Source organism: Chelonoidis abingdonii, chromosome 10 (genome assembly GCF_003597395.2).
Source record: "Chelonoidis abingdonii isolate Lonesome George chromosome 10, CheloAbing_2.0, whole genome shotgun sequence".
In the NCBI taxonomy this organism is placed as follows: Eukaryota; Metazoa; Chordata; order Testudines; family Testudinidae; genus Chelonoidis; species Chelonoidis abingdonii.
This window is the reverse complement of record NC_133778.1, coordinates 19,786,708-19,806,699: the sequence shown is the minus strand read 5'-3', so window position 1 is coordinate 19,806,699 and position 19,992 is coordinate 19,786,708. Positions and strand designations below refer to the sequence as shown.

The 19,992-nt window shown below is 44.7% G+C and overlaps 1 protein-coding gene across 2 annotated transcripts in view; it reads left to right on the top strand.

The window, feature by feature from the left end:
• The first annotated feature begins 2,233 nt into the window (after positions 1-2,233).
• FAM117B (family with sequence similarity 117 member B) overlaps positions 2,234-19,992 on the top strand; it is a 79,352-nt gene continuing 61,593 nt past the window's right edge. The window contains exon 1 of one of the 2 annotated variants that reach the window (XM_075070000.1): positions 2,234-2,873. In XM_075070000.1, coding sequence (XP_074926101.1) covers positions 2,249-2,873 — 625 coding nt within the window. In that variant the 5' untranslated portion in view covers positions 2,234-2,248. Of the gene's footprint in view, positions 2,874-15,003; positions 15,088-19,992 lie in introns of those variants that run through there. The other variant, XM_032775354.2, reaches the window with a different exon arrangement.

Below are 19,992 nucleotides of genomic sequence, written 5' to 3'. Positions count from 1 at the left end.
TTCCAGAGATTTAACACTTGCTCCTGATATCCAAGCATCCCCATTGTTTACAATGTGGTAGATATGTCTGGAAAATGCCACGTCTGGTTTCCATTTTTCGGCTCTGAACTGCTGACGGGCATGCTTGGCTGTTAGCCCCATTCTAATTCTGGCCTTTTGTTTAAAAAGGTTGTACTCGTTCATGTGTTCTTTAGGTATTTCAGCAACTACCTCTGATAAGGGTCCACTGAGTTGCGGCCTCAGCTCCACCATATACTGCTCTATAGGGGTGTTGTACCTAAGGCAGGCCCTTTCAAAATTTTTCTAAGAAAGCCTCTGTGTTGTCACCTACCTTGTATGTGGGAAATTTCTTGGAATGGGGAGCAGTACCTGGAGAAGCACTGTTAGGGTTACCTGGTTGATCCAGCTTAGCCTTTTCCAGCTCTAAGTGCTTCAGCTCTAATGCCGCCTCCAAGCACTTCGCCTGATTTCCACCTCTAACTGCTTCGCCTCTCTTTCCGCTTCCGCCCCCAAGCGCTTTGCCTGTCTCCTCCTCCTCCACTTCCAACTCTAAATGCTTTGCCTCTCTTTTGTCCTCTGCTTCCAAACACATCATCTGTAGGAAGAAATCCCTGTCTTCCAAAGTCAGAACTTGGTCTAGGTTAAGGGCATCCTTCCAGCTTGGCACCTGGATCTTGGTCGGGGGGAAGGCTGACCCTTCCCTCCTGGAAAGTCCTGGTCCCCCATCCACTCCCTTCATTTCTGTCATGGAGCTGGATATCTGGGCTTGATCTGGGTCTGTCTTTTTCATGGCATGCTGCTTTGGGAAGACTGTTTTTCAAAGGTTTTGGTGCCTGATTTCAACCTCATGTACAGGCTGCATAGCCTAACTATTTTATTGCTGTGAAACTAGAAAAGAAAAAAAATAAACTGCTTGTTGGACTCCTTGGCTTCTATGGTGTGTCTGTTCCCCCGCCGGCAGCAAAAAAAAAAAAAAAGGGAGCGGGGGAAAAAACCCTCCTTGGCTAAGATGTGAAAAAATTATCTAAGTTATTTTCAGTAACAAAGAAGGAAGGCTATTTTGCCAGTTGTGGTAGGTAGGGAGCTATGGTAACAGAGATTCATGTATCAATTTTGTCATGGTTTGAAGTTGAAGAGCTTTTCTGTGTATTCCAAATAATCTGAACATATGAACTATAAGGCAGTTAAGTTATTTTTACAGGTTTCATTGCAAAGATATGAAATAGAAATCCATCAGCTAGCTGATGCTGAAATAATTACAGCTAATACTTTCTGCTGTCTCCCAGATACATGGTAGAATAAGTAAAGCCAATTAGCCAGCGTGATGTTCTAAATTTGGTGCTGTGTAACTGTGCTCTCATTACTGGTTTACTGCATTTTGAACTAACAACAATGAATTGGGCAATCTAATTCCCTGTTCATCTTCCACTTTCCTTTCTGAGTTTGGACACCTCCATTGGTCTCTTTGTCCCGTAATTTCCCAACTGTAGAAGAGGGATTATCGTAGTCCCTGGCCTGTGGTGGGCAGGGTGGCTCCAACCATAAATCCATTAAAGAACCCTGAGTTGTGGTGATGAGGGCCATTTATGTACCTTAGCTGGAATTGTAGATAGATTGTTAGTTAGAATGAGTGAGTTGTGTAACTGATGCAAAACATTCCATGTGCCCATATGTGATCTAAATCAAAGCCCCGTTCAGAGAGTGGTATGCTACAGCACTGCTTGGATTTAAGCCCCTAACTCACTTCTACAGGCCACTTCAGTACCTCATAGCTCTACCACGGCTTGGTCTTGAACTGCCCCACGTCGTTGTTGTGGTAGCTGAGACCTGCACTTGGTAAAGGTGTGGAGCCCGTGCAGGGGCTGTGGGTGTCCAAAGAGCACGCGTGTAACCTGGAGATCTCTAGCCATAACCTCCCTGGCCACCTGCTGCTGCTAGCACCTGCTGGATTGCGGCCGAGGTGAGGGGCGTGTACGGAGGAAGGGAAGCGTGGGCCCCGCGGAGGGAGACAAGAGCCCAGGTGGGGTGGGCTACAGCCAGAGGCAGTATAGGGCTGGGCCGCGGCGTGTGCAAGGGGTTAGGGCACGCGCACATGCACACACCGCGGTGCCGCTTTAAGAGCCCGCACCCGGCCACTCAGGAGCGCGCCCCGTAGCCAATCAGGACGCTGCAGCGGCGCGAGCGGGGCTGAGGCGTGTCCAATGGCAGGCGGCGGAGGGCGGTGCGGGCGTCCGGGGCACTATTGTTGATGAGGCACAGGGAGCAGGCGGGTCGGCAGTTGGCTGCGCGAGGGGCCTTACGCTCGGGGAGCGGGGGTGCGAGGTGTTTACACTCCTTTGAGGAGCCGCCCGCGGTCTCTCCCGGAGCTGGACACGCAATGTCCCACCAGCGCGTGAGGCGCAATGGCTCCCCCACCCCTGCTACCTCCTTGGGGGGAGGGGGGCCAACCGTGGCGGCAGGCGGGGGAGCGAGCAGCCGCTTGCAGCCCATGCGGGCCACGGTGCCCTTCCAGCTTAAGCAGCAGCAGCAACATGGCAGCCCCACGAGGAGCGGCGGCGGCGCCTCGTGCGCCTCAGGCGGGGGTCTCTCACGCGCGGCGCCTGCCTCGCGCAGCACCAGCCCCACGCGCGCCGGGGGGGCGGGAGCGCGTGGGAGCCCCCCGCGCCCTCACCAACTGCCGCCCCCTCCTCCCCCGCCGCCCCCTCCGCTGCCAGGCTCTGTTCTCTCCCCCTGCGCCTCCCCCGTCCCGCCTTTGCTGGAGGGCAGTGCTACTGCCTCGGCGGGCAGGGTCCGGCATCGTCAGCGGCGGCGGTCCCCGGAACAAGGCAGGAGCTCCCCGGAGAGGAAGAGCCCCAGCTCCCCCGTCTGCAAAGGTGAGAGAGTGAGTGTGTGGGCAACGGAGACCCTGGGGCGCAGCCTTTCCTCTCTGGGCAGCTTTGCTGGCCCCCTTCGGCTGCAGGATGATGGTGTGACGGGGGCGAGGCACTGTATGACCGGGTGGCAGCAAGGCCCTGTGTCTGTGGGTGGGCACAGTGGTAGCAAGGGGAGGGGGGGTGGCTGGTGACCCGGTCAGGTGGAAAGGTGGTTGGCTTGGGCATTGGAAATGTGGGTCGTGATGGTGGCTGGGGCCTCAAAGTAGTAGGGAGAGGGTGGCATGGGGCACGGGGCACTAGAAACATGGGCTGTGGTGGCTCAAAGCCTGTGTGGTTAAGGTGGGTAGGAGATGCACTCATCTCCTGGGGGTGATGGCAGTGCTCTGCCCAGTGTGGCTGCACTGAGTGCTGAAGTGCCATTGCATCCAAGGTAGTAGTGGAAACTTTTTCTGTCAGGGTATGTTTACACTGCAATTAAAAACCTGCAGCTGGCCCATGTCAACTAACTTAGGCTTGCAGGGCTTGAGCTAAGCCACAGATTTTTAATTGCCATGTAGACATATCCTTGCAGTAATGGATGTTCTAGTGCCTCAACATATCACTTGCTGTAGAGGAAAGTATTGTTTAGTATGGGCCTGAAAGTCAGGACATTTTGTGTTCTGTGCCTGGTTCCTCCACTGACTTGCCTGTCTTTGAGCAAGTCACTTGAGAATCAGACAAAGTGATGTCTGACTGTAACTCAGGAATAATGATTTTCACTTTGGTGGCAGAGGGGGACATGGTAATTAATTTTTTGAACAGCAATTTACGTACATAAAGTTCTAAGTAAGAACAAGTATTTCTGGAGGGCAGAGGAGGTTTGGGAGGGTGGAGAAAAAATGGGGTTGTGCTCAGACTTGTCTGACTTTTTCTTCAGGACCAGTTTAACGTCCCTTATTGGCTTGCTGCAATGTTTACGTAGTGAATGGCTGATGGCACTATTACTCTTTTCACTTGCTAGTTCCATCATCTTTCAGTTACAGAATGGCAGTATTACAGTATTTTTTACGCTGTTCTTAGTATTTACCGAAAGCAGAAAGTGTAGAGGGAGAAGAAAATGAGATAAAATACTAAGACCTTCTCTAGAGCACTGATTCTCAAAGAGGGGTCCAGGGTCCCCTGGGGGTCCCTGAGCAGGATTTCAGGGAGTCCACCAAGGACTGAGCTTGAGCCCCACTGCCTCCATCCCCTGACTCACGTCAGTGTGCCACCCAGCCTTTATGGGGTAGGGGGAGACGCAACCAAAAATTGGAGCATCACTGCAGAGGAGAGATCTCCCCCTGCCATCAGAAGGGGTTACCTCACAGCTACTGCTCTGCCATGCTACTACATCAGCAGTTTAGGGAGCAGGGCCAAAAGGAAGGTAGAAATGTGGGGAGGGGGAGACACAACACATGACTTTATGTGTCCCCATTGCCCCAGGTTTGTCTATTTAAGTTTAGGAGTCCTTGAGTAAAAAACAGGTTTTGAACCACTGTTGTGGACTACTAGTCCCAATTCAGACCCATGAGCTGCGTGATGTTGTCTAGATTGTAATATTGCACTGGGACCATACAAAGGGAACAATGAGAATGCCTTGATTTCCATCATAATGCTGTCTGTGATCAGGAGGAGGTAATTGAAGTATTAATTTTAGGATACTCACAGTTTTTTAAAATGTATGTGCAGTGCCTCTCTCACTAACTACCACCGGTGTCAGCCCTGCAGACTGATGTGTGTGCAGGGGAGTGATGACAAACTTCCAATATAATGAAGCATTTTGGCTACTATTAGTGAATTGTGTAGATAATTAAAATACATTTCCTAGTAAACTAAAACTTAAGGGATATGTAGAAGCTGAAGATGGTACTAAATGCTTGCATATGCAGTTTTGTTTTGCCTTAAATAGAGTGTATGCAGGAGCACTCCTCATACTTCAGGGATCTCAAACTCAAATCACTATGAGGGCCACATGAGAACTAGTACATTGGCCCAAGAGCCGCATCACTGACACTTTTTCATACAAAGATACAAAATCCACCTCCATGCCCCTGGCCCTGCCCCTACTCCACCCCTTCCATGAGGCCCTGCCCCTGCCCTGCCTTTTCCAACAACTTCCCCAAAGTCCCTGCCCCTATTCCAATCCCTTCCCCATATCCCCAGCCTCTTCTCCGCCTCTTCCCCTGAGCGCGCAGCATCCCTGCTTCTCCTCCCTCCTCCTGGAAAGTCCTAAGCGCTGGGAGGTAGAGGAGCAGGGACGCGGCACGCTTGGGGGGATGCAGGCAGGGGGTGAGGGGAGCTATGGCGGGCTGCAGGAAATGACTCCGCAGGCCATGTGTTTGAGACCCCTGCTTTGGTTTGTGTAGGCTGAGCTTATTGTACATACCAGAGGCTCTTTGCATCCCTGCATTTCCCCCAACAAGCTCCTTTATGTCACCCTCCCATCTTTCCCTCCCCCTCCCCCCACATCTCTGACACCTTGCAACTTCCCGTCTCCTTGTTGAGAGGAGATGGAGGGACCTCAGAAGGAGGGACACAGAGCCCTTGTTGTCAAGGGGATGGCGGGGGATGGGATTGACAGTGTAAACAGAGGTTCTGGTATTAGGAGGAGAATGGGGGACCCTGGTATGGGAGCAGAGGGAATGGAGGGATACACAGAACTCTTGGCAGGATGAGATTATGGGAGACATTAATGGGTGCCATGAATGCAGTTGTTTTGAATGATCTGTAGACAATCATATAGGTGCTTGAGGCTGTGGCTTTGCTAACAAGCCATCAGGGGCTTCATGTGTCCCTGTTTTTCCCTCTTTCCATTTTCTGACCACCACCACCCCTCTGCCCCAAATAAAATCAGTAGGGTTCTGGCCATTGATGCCTAGAACATTCTCTGGGATCTTGGAATTGGTTGGATGTGGTGTTCAAAAGTTATGATGTTATAGATGCAGAGAAGTGTTACTGAGTTGAATGTAAGGCCTTTGCTGTCTTGGTCAAAAAACTTAGCCTGAAATAGTATGAGGGAGTATTTATAATTATTTTTCCCTACAAGACTGTGAAGCATGTGACAACAAGTTATGGCTACTGAAGTTGTTACTGTCTCATGAAATTGTGTGTGCTGATCCACACTATAGAATTTGTATCTCAGTAGTTGTGATTTTCAGTTCTTTCACCTCCCCCAGACTGAAAGCCTCATTTTGATCAATGTTTCTATCTTATCTGGCCAGGGGAGATATACAAGATTGCTTCTGAACCTGTGTTTCAGGTGACAGTGTACAGTCCTTTATCAGATTGTTAGACAGGAGCACAGTCCTGTCTGTACAGTCTTCAGTTCCCTAGTCTAGAAAACTGACAAACCTACTTTACTGTCTATCTGGCTAATTATTTTGTTTACATAAAAATCAAGGTCTGACAACAAAGCAATAACTTGGTCACTAATTGTACATATTTATGCAAACATATCTTAAATATATAAAGGAACTACCTGTTCTCTATCAGGATGTGGAAACACTTTGTACCATAACATGCATTTAACCAGTAGCAAGTGTCTAAATATCTTAAACAGCAGCTTATGTGTTGACCTGAATTATGAAACAAAGCAAGCTTGTTTTTCATTATGGTTGTTACTGTTTATACTGAGTGGTCTATTGCTTTATATATTGTTGGTAGTTACAATGAGTTGACTAGACTTTTTTCCCCCTTGTGTAGGGGTAAAAATTGGAGTATCGTTAACTGGTTTTGCTAATAAAATTGAAGCTAAGGACCTGCAAACTACTTGATAGTGATGTTTAGATAATCTACTGCTCAATAGTAATTTCATCTTTCTGGCTTTTGGAACGAGTTATGATGGCTTAAACTATTGCACCTATGATTGTAACCACAAATTTTGGAGATTAAAACTTGCTTTGGGATTAGCCAAAATATGTCTGCCTCAAAATTTAGATGCTGCTTCATAACCTTTGTGCAATTTTCTACTAAAAGGTGTGATCTTTCTGGCAAGCAGCTGAAGAGAAATTTTGAATGGATAAGTTTACTAAAACCTACTTGACTCAGTGTTTGACTAGGACTGATACTCGAAGCTTAGAAATATGACTAGCTGTCTTTTTGATTTTTAGTTTAGGGATTTTGAACTGAGTTGTGACTTAAATGAGGATTGACATTTAACTCCATTTGCTGTTTGATTTTTTTCCGTAGTTACTGCTGTCTGGTTCTTCCTATGCATCTGACTTGTAGACTCAGAAGTTGAGGTTCATCAACTTTTACTCTCTTCTTGCTGTTAAGCCTTTTTCTGTGCTCCATTTTGACTGGAGGCTAAGTATTAGCATCACTCTTTGGAAAAAACCAGCCTTCGATTAAATGCTTCAGAGGTCAGAAATGTATTAGGCACCAGAGGAAGATAAATTATTTTTCCTTCTTGTGGGAATGGTCCTCTGTAATTATGTCCACTAATAGCCTAATTAGTAGCTATATAAAATATGTAATATATTTTAGCCACATGTGATTGGTTTCTTGATTCTCATGTTTGTTAAGGTGAGATTTCAATAGGTCTTGGCTCCAGAACTCTTGTTCTTAAATAGTATGAACGTAGTACCAATTCACCAATAAAGATTTTGTTGCCTTAATGGTGAATTAACTACAATGGGGTGTACTTTTTCCATATTTTTTCCCTGCTGCTTTCACTGAGGACAACAAATGTCTTTCTCCAGCTCTCTCAATCTAGATACTGATTAATTTGTTCACTTTATTCTCACTCTCTTGGCTCCTCCTCAGAGTGTCCTTTCTTGGATTTTTATGTTTGCCAGCTCTAGCTCCCTTTGGCCTGTCAGGACCATGTATCATAGTAACTTGTGTTATAGTGCGATCTAGGAACCCCCACAAAGGAACATGTTTTTGTTGTGCTAGGCGCTGTAAAAACAAGTAACAGGCAAGACTATCTCTGTTCCAGAAAGTGCGTAAACAGTAGATGAAATAGAAAGAGAAGTCAATTGAAAGCTGGGCAAAAGTTTAACAAAGGATGGCCAAGTTCAGTAGAATAAGCAGGAGATGATTTTTCACTGTCCTAACTGTTGACATAGACTGCTTTTGAGAAGGTGGAGAGGTTTCTCTCAGAGCTCTTATTAGTGCCGTCTCTTCAATTTTTTGCCCCCTCATTTTCCATTTCCCTATGCTTAGCAGCAGTCTGGTAGTGGGAGAGTTATTTTCTGGAACAGCAGAGGAAGGCGCTGGATGTTCTTAATACAGGAGCTGTTTTCATAGCGCTTCTAAGCAATTGCAGTGGTGCAGCCAAACCCAGCAGTAAGATCAATGGGCTGCACTGTCAACAAACGACATTCTCATTTGGGGCCAAATTAATGATCTGGGAACAAGTTCTTGCTATTTAGTATTCTAGTGACTCATCTCTCCCTGTTGATACAGTGCCCCTCAAATTATATCTTCTTACTGATTTGGCTGTTAGTACTAGAAGCGGGGAGAAAATGTGTGCTGTTGGGGAACCTTGGCTTCCAAACTGTCACTATGAGATTAGAGTATTCTTTTGCCAAAAATGTCCCAGGCAGGGCCCAGTTCTGAGCATGTTTCTTGTTTGCTTCCCATCCACATCTTCGGATTTCTCCAAACAGTTTAAAACCACCCAGTTTTTCCAAGTGTTCACTGATTGATCACCCCAGATTTAAATTATTTGAACAGCCTATTTGACTCAGGAAAGTCTCTCTCTATCATCCTCTTCTGGCCCCTTCCAGTCATGCATTTTTAACACTTTTGATTAGCTTTGCTCCTTCAAGCCCTATTTGCAGGATACCTTCAGGATGTAGCTCATTAATCCTGGAAATAACTCTGCTTATTCAGGGATGTGCATGCATGTGCACTCTACCAACCTAAAAGAAGCTTACTGCATGTTCCAGTATGTTCACATCACTAATGCTTCCTGTGGTTCACAAGCCAAGAGACAAACTACCGGTTTTGGGCTGGTATCTGCTTCTTGGGTGTTGTGATGGGGAATTGTCTCCTTAGACCATATTGTCTACTGTTCAGAACAGTGGTCAGCAATACCACCTAGTGGTTCAGGTCCAGGGGGTTGGCAGTAGTACACAGTGTTTCAAGTCCGGGGAGTTGGTGGAATGGGAACCTGGGCCCTCCCACTCCTCTGGGTTCCATCCCAGGGCCCTGAGGCAAGCAATTCAGGTGTGTTATCTGGGTATGGGTATCATCCAGTTTACTCCCTGGGATACTTCTACCATATCCTGGCCACTTCAGAGGCAAAGTGAAAGCTTGGCTTATGGTCTGCACAGTACCCTCTTCAAGAGATTGCCTTCCCCACTTAAGAGCAGCTACTCTGCTGTCTCTTCTATGGTGGCTACGAGTTCTGAGTTGAGGTTGGCTCCATGGCAATGTGAAATTCCTGCTGGATGTCCGTAGAGCTGTCACTGTGGGTCTGCTCCCTTGCACAAACTGCCATGACCGAGCTGTGCTGGGTCCTCTTAAGCTACACATCTGTTGAGAGCACACCCAGCATGTGTGGCTGGGTGGAGCCTCCTGTGACCAGAACTGCCCTTTGTTCCCCAGTATGGGATTTGTACACCCGTCACAGGTGTTTATGAACCTAGAGGTTATTTTTGATAGCCAGCTGGAGAAAGGAAAGCATCCAGGTACACTACTATCTAGATGACCTTTTAATGAAGGCTTGCTTTTTACAAGGTTGTAGCAGTCCTTATGTGCAGTGCAATGCTGGTACTATATTTTCATGGTTTCATCGTGAATTGCCAGAAGAGTTCCCTGATTTCATGTCACAAACTTCTCTTTAGGAGAACTCTTGACCCAACCTCACTCTTGTTTCACTTCTTGAAGAACAAGTTGTGGAAATAAGCTTCTTCAGACAGCTGAGGAGCCAGTTGTAAGTAAATAGGGATTATGGTAGCACAAGTAGACTTATGGTCCCTTTGCACCATACACCATCTTCACAACTTCATCCAATGGGAAGATTAAAAGTTACTCCTGCAAGTGACACACCCAGGTTTGAGAGACCAATTTGGTCACTTTCCCTCTGTCTGCTCAGTAATATTCCTATAATTTAAATTATTACACTGGTTTTGAAGATTAATACATACACTTCTCTGGAAGTTGTTTTCTGCTACTTATCAGTAGTTAGATGGAGGGAGCAGTAGGTACCCACCCAAAGGTGATAAAATTACAAATAAGGGAGCTTACTCTCCCTTGATTTTTTTGAGGCCTTATAACTTCCTTTTTTCTAGTTCAGTAAAAGCTTTGTTATCCAGCATGCTGTGGGAATGAGAGTGCTGGTTAATTAAAAATTCCAGTTAGCTGAGATATACTTACCAATGGATTACCAATATTCAAAGAATTAACATACAATAAAATGAATAAAGTATAAAATAGTATACAGGTACTCACCAATCCAGGTTGGTTTCTTAAAGCACTTATGTGTATATGGGTAAAATTTTCTATACAGTAGGTTATTTTATGACACTATATATTGCTGTGGGCAGCGTATGGTGTACACCCAGATCAGTATAGTTTTAGCGTTACATTTTTTTTTAGTGATCATAATTTAATCTTTCTTTGATGATTCAGAAGGCACTTCAGGATCTTGCAGTGCCTCTGGTCATCATTATGAACATCAGTCATCACTGTAGATGTAGAAAGCGTAGGAGATTTGGCTGAATCTGTAATGACCCTATGACATACTCTGAAAGCTGCTTTTTTTTTTTTTTTTTTTTTAATAAATCCCTGATAACAGCTTTCTTGCTTGTCTTCTGCCTCTTTTGCATAGAAGTAGAGTGCAGAGTGTGCTGTTTCATAACCTCTTGGGCTGTATAGTAGTCCTGGTTACTAGATTGAAGATTTGTATTAGGAGATATCAGAAATGCCAGTCAATTTCCAGTTGATTAAGTGCCAGATATCACACCTTTTACTATAGTTAAACTGCTTCAGTTACATTTGAGTAGAATGAAGAGGTTTATTGTGTCAGTTATAATTGATTGGGAACTTATATCTTTTGTTCCAGTATAATTGTTTTTGTCTACTTGTACTGGCCATGTGGCTTAAATGTTGGCTTGCTAAACCTACTACTGAAGACTTGATGCCAGTGTGTACTTAGTCTCTTGTGTGTGTATATAAATAAGTTTTTATTAAGCTGTAATGTCCTAAAACATGAAAAAAATTTTTAAAAGTGTCTTTTTAATAAGGTTCAGGAAATAAGCACTTAATCTTAGCTTAAAAGTCTGAAACTAAAGTTTCAGTAGCACTTTTTGTTGTAACATGCAAGTGTAGGGTGACCATATTTCCCTATGCTGAATGGTAAAATTAAATGAGTTCAACAGCAATCAATCAGAACTATGCAGTACAAACGTTCAAATTAGCATCAAGTTGACTAGGACCCTGTTAAAAAGAAATACTAAGTAGTTGCATTAATTTAATTTACCTTCTTATCTTTAGAGCTCACACGGAGAGAGGTGACACATAGACACTCCTGTACACGTCTCTCTCAAAAGAGGGGGATGACAGACCGACCCGACCCTCACTGACTGGCACTCTCTGGCCTCCATGCCTAGCTGGGCCCCCAAGGATGGACCTGCCTCTCCTGATACCTGGTACCCTGTGTTTCTGGGGGTATGGCTACACTTGAAATTTCAAAGCGCTGCCGCGGCAGCGCTTTGAAGTGTGAGTGTGGTCGGAGCGCCAGCGCTGGGAGGGACCTCTCCCAGTGCTGCATGTAAACCACATCCTCTACGAGTGTAGCGTGCAGCGTTGGGAGCCGTGCTCCCAGCGCTGCCGCACTGATTACACTGAGGCTTTACAGCGCTGTATCTTGCAGCGCTCGGGGGTGTTTTTTCACACCCCTGAGCGTGAAAGTTGCAGCGCTGTAAAGTGCCAGTGTAGCCATACCCTGAGGCAATACATTGGGGTGGAGTGCCATGCGGGGTCACATGCCTCTCCTCCCCAGATTTCTGTCAGAGTTCACACCAGAATGTCGTCAGCAGCAGCCTTTTGGCACTGTGTGGGAGGGAAGGGACAGGAGCTGCTTCCAGTAGCAAGGGGGAGGGGAAGGAATGATCTGCCCAGTGTCTTTGCAGCACCCATCTGCCCCCTCCCCTCCCCTGTGGCTGGAAGCAGCTCGTCCCTTCCTGCCCGCACAGTGTTAAAAGGCAGCTAAGACTTCCAGTCTGCTGCTGGTCATCAACATAACCCAGCTGCCTCCTGTCCCCTGGTTAAAGCATGGGCAGGAAGGGGTTAAGTTCTAAGGCTGTATTGTGCAATGGGGCCCAGGGAACCTGACTGTAGGGGCTTCAGTGAACCCAGACAGAGAAGTGGCTCAGCACAGAAAGATGCCTAGAGGACAGGATGGAGCAGCCCCACACTTCCTGGGGCAGGACTTGGGGTTGGGGGGCAAAAGAGCTAAGCCCCTGCCTGGGGTGCTGCTCTTCAGCCTTCAGGGTTGGGGTGCAAACAGGCTGGAAATCGCTTCCCATCCCTTCCCTGCCACCCTAGAGCTTAGCTGAGGGGCAGAGAGGCTTCCCCAGTGCTGTGCGGGGCTTTGGCACATGCAGGGCTTGGCTCCTCCTAGCCAGTGCCCTGGGCTGAAGTGTCTTGGGCCTTCTCAGGGTGCCAGCCCAGCCACAGATGGGGGGCAAAGGAAGGAGACTGTTGGCCAGGCTGTTAGTGAGCTGTGTGCTCCAACCAGGGGCTGGTTCTCTGCACAGCACTGGGAGCAGAATGCGCCCCGGTGGGGGTGGGGAATATGGAGGCTCAGTGGGGTTGGGTGGGGGAAGGGGGAAAAGTATGGAGAGGACAGTGAGAGGGGAAGCTTATGGTGGGCAACAGAGGTGACATTTAATCGGCTGCTGCCTGCCCACAAACACTAGCCACTGCAGCTGACAGCGTGCAGCCAGTGCCATCCGGAAATGGGATGAGAGGTGGGGCCCGAGAGCTGATACGCAGCAAGGGCTGCGCTGATGGACCAACAGAGGGAGCGGCCGGCCCTGCGTGCTGTGTCTTTGAGTCCCCCAACCCAAGCCTTGCACACCCACCCCCATTTTCTGCCATTGGACCCCCCCGCCCACTCACCACTGGTGGGCAGGTGTCTGGTGAGCAGGATCCGCCCAGCAGCAGGAACTGCCAGTACTGATGGGGAGGAGACAGAAAATGAGAGACAATTTGCCCATTTTTAAGAAAAAGTCGGGACACTTGCAGGGCTTAAAAATGAGACGGCTGGTCACCGTATGCAATTAACTTAGATTCCAAAAACGAATTAAGATATTTATAATGGAACATTAAGTTATGCCTGTTTAAAAAGTGAGTTTTGCAATTCTTGCAGTTGTGTCAGCAGCTAGAAACGGTGATACCTGTCTTTGTGATGCATTGGCTGGCAGATGTCCTAGTTTAGGGGACCCCATTATTGAGGGGGCGGGAGGGGAGGAAATGGAAGAAAATACTTCAGTGTAAAGTAAATGTACTGAATTTCATTTTTATGAAAGAGGAATGTTGCCCTTATAAATTCTGACTGAATTGTATACACACATAATTTGCCAGTAGTCTTTATAATAAAAAATGACCAGTTTAGAATAGAAAGAGAAACTGAATGTGCTTGAAAAATATTAATGAAAATCACAAATTAGTACTTTCAAGATAAAAGTTGTCAGGATCCTGACTACATGGCAATGTATTTCTGCTTAGAGAAGTTACATTCTTGAAAAAAAATCAGGATCTTTAAAATGGGTGGTCTGAGTTTTCCTGAGGATTTTTGAAGGCAGAAGCAGTAACTTTTTTTGTGTCAAAATACAAGCATTTTATTAGTAATTAATAATCCTCCCCTTCAAATACAATAGAACCTCAGAGTTACAAGTACCTCAGGAATGGAAATTGTTTGTAACGCTGAACAAAACATGACGGTTCTTTAAAAAATTTGCAACTGAACGTTGACTTAATGCAGCTTTGAAACTTTACTATGCAGAAGAAAAATGCTGGTTTAATCATCTTAATTTAAAGGAAACAAGCATAGAAACAGTTTCCTGACCTTAGCTTCCTTACCTTAGAAACAGTTACCTTACCTTTTAAATCCCTCCCCTTTTTTTTAGTAGTTTATCAAGGTACTGTGCTGTATTTGCTTCCCTTCCCCTCCCCTGACTGCCATCTGATTGCACACTTCCGCTTCAAACATGGTGTGTGAGGACTGGTCATTTTGTAACTTTGGTGTTTTTAACTCTGAGGTTCTACTATAGTTAAACTATTGCATATTTCAATAATGTTCCTCAGTGATTTCTGTAAATTTGGTCCCATGTGTGAGTATGTTTGAGGCTCTGTACACAGTGGCACTGTAGGACTGAACTCTGTGGCAGCAACCCCAGATTTCACAGCAGTGCTAATTTATTCTGTTGCCATGAAATATCCTTATTCCCATCCCAGTTTTCCCACACAGATACCCACAGCTATGGTTTTTGGGTGAAAATACGCATTGATAGATGTAAAACTTGTTTTCTACTGCCATTTATTTTTGTGAATTTTTAAGGCTGGAAGGGACCTTTGTGATCATCTGGTCTGACTTCCTGTATAATGCAGACCATAGAATTTCCCCAAATTCCTGTTTGAACTAGAGCATATATTTTTAGAAAAACATCTCATCTTGATTTAAAAGTTAACTAGTGATAGAGAATCTGATTCACCCTTTGGGAAGTATTTCTTATGGTTAATTATTGTCCTGTAAAAAAAAAATTGCACCATATTTTGAATCTGAATTTGTGTAGCTTCAACTTCCAGCCATTGGAATTTGTTGTACCTTTGTCTGCTAAAGAGCCCTCTACTGTTTAACTTTTGTTCCATATAGGTGTTTATTGACTAAATTCATCACTTTATCTTCTCTTTGTTAAGCTAAATAGATTGAGGCCCATGGTAAGGCATGTTTTCCAATCCTTCTATCATTCTTGTGGCTCTTTTCTGAACCCTCTCCAATTTATCAACATCCTCCTTGAATTGTAGTCTTCAGATCTGGACACAGTAGTCCAGTAGACATTGCCGAATACAGAGGTAATATAATATATCTCTAGACTGACTCAATATTCCCATCTATATGTTTGGGAATCATGTTAGTTCTTTTTTTGCCACAGCATCGCACAGAGAGCTTGTGTTCAGCTGACTTTCTACGTAAGTCCTTTTCAGAGTAACTGCTATCCAGGATAGAGTACCCCATCATGTAAGTAAGGCCTACATTCTTTGTTCTTAGATGTATAATTTTATGTATATTGTTTGCTTGTACCCAGCCTAGCAAGTGATCCAGATTGTTCTGTATCAGTGATCTGCCCTCTTTATTTACCATTCACCCAGTCTTGGTATTATCTGCAAATTTTATCAGTAATGATTTTGTTTTCCTCCAGGTTATTGATGATGTTAAATAGCTTAGGGCCAAGAAACAGTCCTTGCAGGATGCCAATAGAAACACACCTTCTCAGTGATTCTCTGTTTACAATTAAATTTTGAGACCTATCGGTTGTTAGCCAGTTTTTAATCCATTTAATGTGTGCCATGTTGATGTTTGTATCAGTCTAGTTTTCTTGATCAAAATATCATGCAATATATAGTCAAATACGTTACAAAAACCTGTATTACATCAATGGTATTGTCTTTATAAACCAATCTTGTAATCACATCAAAAAATCAAATTTGTTTGACAGGCTCTATTTTCAATAAAACCGCATTGTTTGGCATTCACTGTTCTTGTCCTCCTTTAATTCTTTGTTAATAAAGTCCCATATCAGTCATTCCATTTGTTTGCCTCTGATCAATGTCAGGCTGACAGGCCTATAATTACTTGGGTCATCCTGTTTATTCCTTTAAATACTGGCACAACATTAACTTATTCTAGTCCTCTGGAACTTCCCCAGTGTTCCAAGACCTATTGAAAATCAGTAGTAATAGTACAGATTGCTCCTCAGTCGGCTCTTTTAAAACTCTCAGACGCAAGTTATTGAGACGCACTGATTTATTTTTTTTAAATGTCTAACTTTCATAGCTGCTCTTTTAACATCCTCCTGATTTATTACTGGGTGGAAAGTATTTCATTACGATAAGAATATATCTGGCATTTTTCCCAAATACAGAAGAGAAATATTTGTTAAGCACTTTTGCCTTTTCTGCATTGTTATTGGTTAATTTACAAGATGGAAATGGTAGATTTGTCAGTACCATTGTTAGGATTCCTTTTGTTCACTATATACTGAAAAACAAAAACTGTGTATTGCCCTTAACACCATATAGTTTTCTTTGTGTCCTTTTGCTTCCCTTATTAATTTTCTACAATTCTTAATTTCTAATTTATATTCACTACTATCAACTTCCCCGTTGTTCCATTTTTTTAGATAGCTGTTTCCACCTTCCCTGTAAGTTAGGTGGCGGTTTTAACAAATATTGTCTTTTAGGTGTGGGGTTGTGGACTTTTGGGCATCTAGTAAAACATTCTTAAACAATTCCCAGTTATTCGTGTTTTTCTGTTGGAATTATTTCTGTCCACTGATTTGGCTCAGAGTCTTCACCTTTGTGAAATTTGTTCTTTCTAAAGCACCAATCATGTTACTCATTTGGGCTTTATTTTGTTTGCACACAAGCAATGTAAGCAAGTAAGGCAACACTAATTATTTATCTTAGTGATCGGTTCCTCTTTATCTCCCAAGACAAGGTCTAGTATAGAATTCCCCTGTGTTGGATACAACACTCTTTGAGTTAAGAAACTGCCACCCATATAATTTTTAGAAATCACGAGGATGTTATGGTTCTGAGACCTCCAGCCTATGTCACTCCACTGAAGTGCTCTGTGATAACACAGCTTTTTTTCCAAACACGTTATAGATAAGTGCTTAAGGAGCTATTCACTTTGTCTTCAAGGATGAGTGTTGTTTATGCTCTCCAGACTACTGAGCTGTGCAATAAAAGACCTGCAGCCCCAAGTCTCAGAGCCTGGGTCAGCTGACTTGGGCTGTGGGGCTGAAAATAGCAGTGTAGATGTTTTGGGCGCAGGCTAAAGCCTTGGCGCTCAGACCGTGTGAGGGAAAGGGTGGGTCTCAAGAACCTGGATTCTAACCTGAGCCCAAATGTCTACACTACAATTTTATAGTCCTGTGAGCCTGATTCAGCTGACCTGGGCCAGTATTGGCAGTGATGTGGGTCTTCTTTTTCAGTGTAAACATATCCTAAATTACTTAGCTTGGAACCACCTCCTGCCTGTGTACCCAGGGACCTTGGGAGCCTGTATCTGACTTCAGACGATTCTCTCTGATCTCCATGCATTCTAGCTTGGTAGTCTATACTTTTGTCTCCACTACTTTTTTGCTCTAAGCAGGATTCAGTGTTTTGCTCTCCAAGTGCTGCTGCTTGGAAGAGCTAGGATTTTTCATTGTAATTAAATTAACTTCCCTTTGTGGGGAAAGTTGCAGGACAAGAGGCAACTGGAAGCAAGCCGAGCATGATAGAGACTGGAAAAGAAGGTTGAGAGTAGCTGGTAATACTGGATTTCTTGCCATCTTGAAAAATGCCGAATTATGTAGCCACAGAATCAGTCCTTAGGGCACTGACAGATTGAATAGGACAAGTAACACTGTGGGTATGCATGTGCTATGTGCCCCTGGAGCCAGAGAGTTTTGAAAGCAGTGTCTGTTGGTCCGCATTTGCACACTAGCTCCCCTTGTATCTCCGACCAAGAAGATAAAAGGCAGGACAGACTGACCATTTCTCCAGTTCCCTATCACAACCACACGGTTTGTGTTGGAACCTCCAGTGTCCAAAGCTTCCGCTTTATTCCTTTTTCTGTGAACTTATATGTAGACATCTGTAAATAGCATTTAGAGTTTTATCAATAGTATTTAGAGTTAGCTGTCCACACCTTATCCCATCCCCAGGCATCTTTTGGGGGTTGTGTACCACTTTTTTTCAGCAACTGAAGTGCAATAACAATGGACATATGGATATTGAACATCATCCATTCCGGGTATACAATAGCATACTTCCCTACATCCTTCAAAACTTCCTTTCTCAGCCCTTTCGGGCGCCACTCTCACAAGAAGATTCTCAAACGAGAAGTAGAGTCCCTCTTGCAGTGGGGCCCAATAGGGCGAGTTCCTTTTCAGTGGAAAGGGAGGGGTTTTTACTCAACTTAATTTCCAATACCAGAAAAGGTGGCCAATTGGAGACCATTTTGGTTTTTGCCATCTCAGCTGTTTTGTATGCAAAGGCAAGTTTCACATGGTCCCATTGACATCTGTAATCCATCCTAGAGAAAGACATGGTTTACAGCTCTTGACGTGAAGGATGCCTACTTTCACGTGGATGTTCATCCCGCTCACAGATTCTTTCTCAAATTCAAGCTGGACTCTGATCCCTTTCAATACAAAGGGCTCCCTATTGGCATTGCTACTGCCCGTAGGGTCTTTATCAAGGTGTTTTCTGTAGTAGCAGCCTATATCAGATGCTGTGGTTTCACGGTCTTCCCCTAACTTGATGATTGGCTCCTTGTTGCCAAGTCATACCAAGAAGCTTATGCATCAATTTTGAAAATGCTGCAACTTCTCTTTGGGGGTCAGCGTAAGCACCAAAAAGTTCATCCTCACTCCTATGCAGACTAGTTTAAATTCAGTCACAGAAAGGGCTTACCTGCAAAGGGACAGGTTTCATACTATGAATGATCTTAGACCAGATCACAAGCAGTCCTTGAGTACCTATCAAGATTTCTCACTCTCCTAGGTCATATGGCTTTGTGCATTTATGTCACACCATATGCCTGGCTCCACCGTCAGTGCTTACAGGTGTGGCTTCAAACTGTGTACTCATCAAACCAGCAGTCCATGAACACCATAGTGACGTTCCTGCCAAAGTGATGTGATATCCCTGCCGGGTATGTGTGGGCGTTCTCTTCTGTGCCTCCTCACTGGACAGCATGGCCATTACAGATGCTTCATGGCAAATGAGGGCAGAAAAGACCCAGGCTGTCTTGGACGTTATACTGTGCTGCCTCTCACAAGGGAATTCTCTCTTAAGGGAAGAAGCCCAGCACTCCAAATCAGAGACATAGATAGTTAAAATATATTGGGGGGGGGGGGCAAAAACAGAGGATAGACTTTCAGTCAAGAGCATACTGAGTATTGTAAACTGTTCTTATGACAACCACAGACGCCCAAGGCAACATATGACTATATCTTTCCTCTGTGGGAAAGTGTAAAGTGGGATAGGTTTTTCCTGGCACACCTAAGACTTCTAAAGAATTGGGTTGTAATTTCTTCTTGCTGTTGTGGGTCACCATGTCCTAATGTGCAGATTATTGTTCCCAGCTTCTTCTGCAGGTTGCCAGGCCCTTGCCATCCCCTCCACCTCTTTCCCCTTGCAGATTCCTATTGAATGAGAAGAGGGATAGCAGTCCAGATGTAGAAGAATAGACAGACCATTAGAGGCCTTTTGGTCCCCAATTTTTGTCATCCCTTCCTTCCCCAAGTCACTGTTTTGAAAGACTCAAAGGTTCTTCAGTGTACACCAGTCAAAATTTATTCTGGCATCACTAACAGAGATAAATATGCCTATTTCCTTGGTGGTCAGGGACTTGTCACTTCTAACTGGGAGGTTTTGTTGTGTTTTTTAAAACCTTAGAGAGTGGCCCTTTCGCTATACAGGCTGTTCAAAGGTAGCCAAGCCTGGACAGGCATCATCTCAGCCCTCTCCTTCAGATGTGACTACTCAGAGCCAGCAACAGAAAAAGAGAAACCAAAATGAACTTGTCATCTGAATATAAGTGTCCCGTGCATGCTTTCACAAGCAATACTAATGTGGGTAGGGAGCACTGCTACGTATGGTTCCTCTCAGACTTAAACTTTTTTTAAAGTGCTCTTTTTTTGAGGAAGAGGGGGAGTCAGGACATGCACACAGTCATCCTAGCTCTCCCATGGTTGGGAGCAATGGAACTTATCCCATTCTTACAGAGGAAACAAGACATTTACTCTTTATTGTTTCTAGTCCAATAAAAGTTGACTACAGAGCAGTTGTAGAACAGCTTGTATCTCAACAGATCTATGAAAGAAAAAAAAACTCAAGACAGCTTTTCAAATGTATACTAGCTGCCATC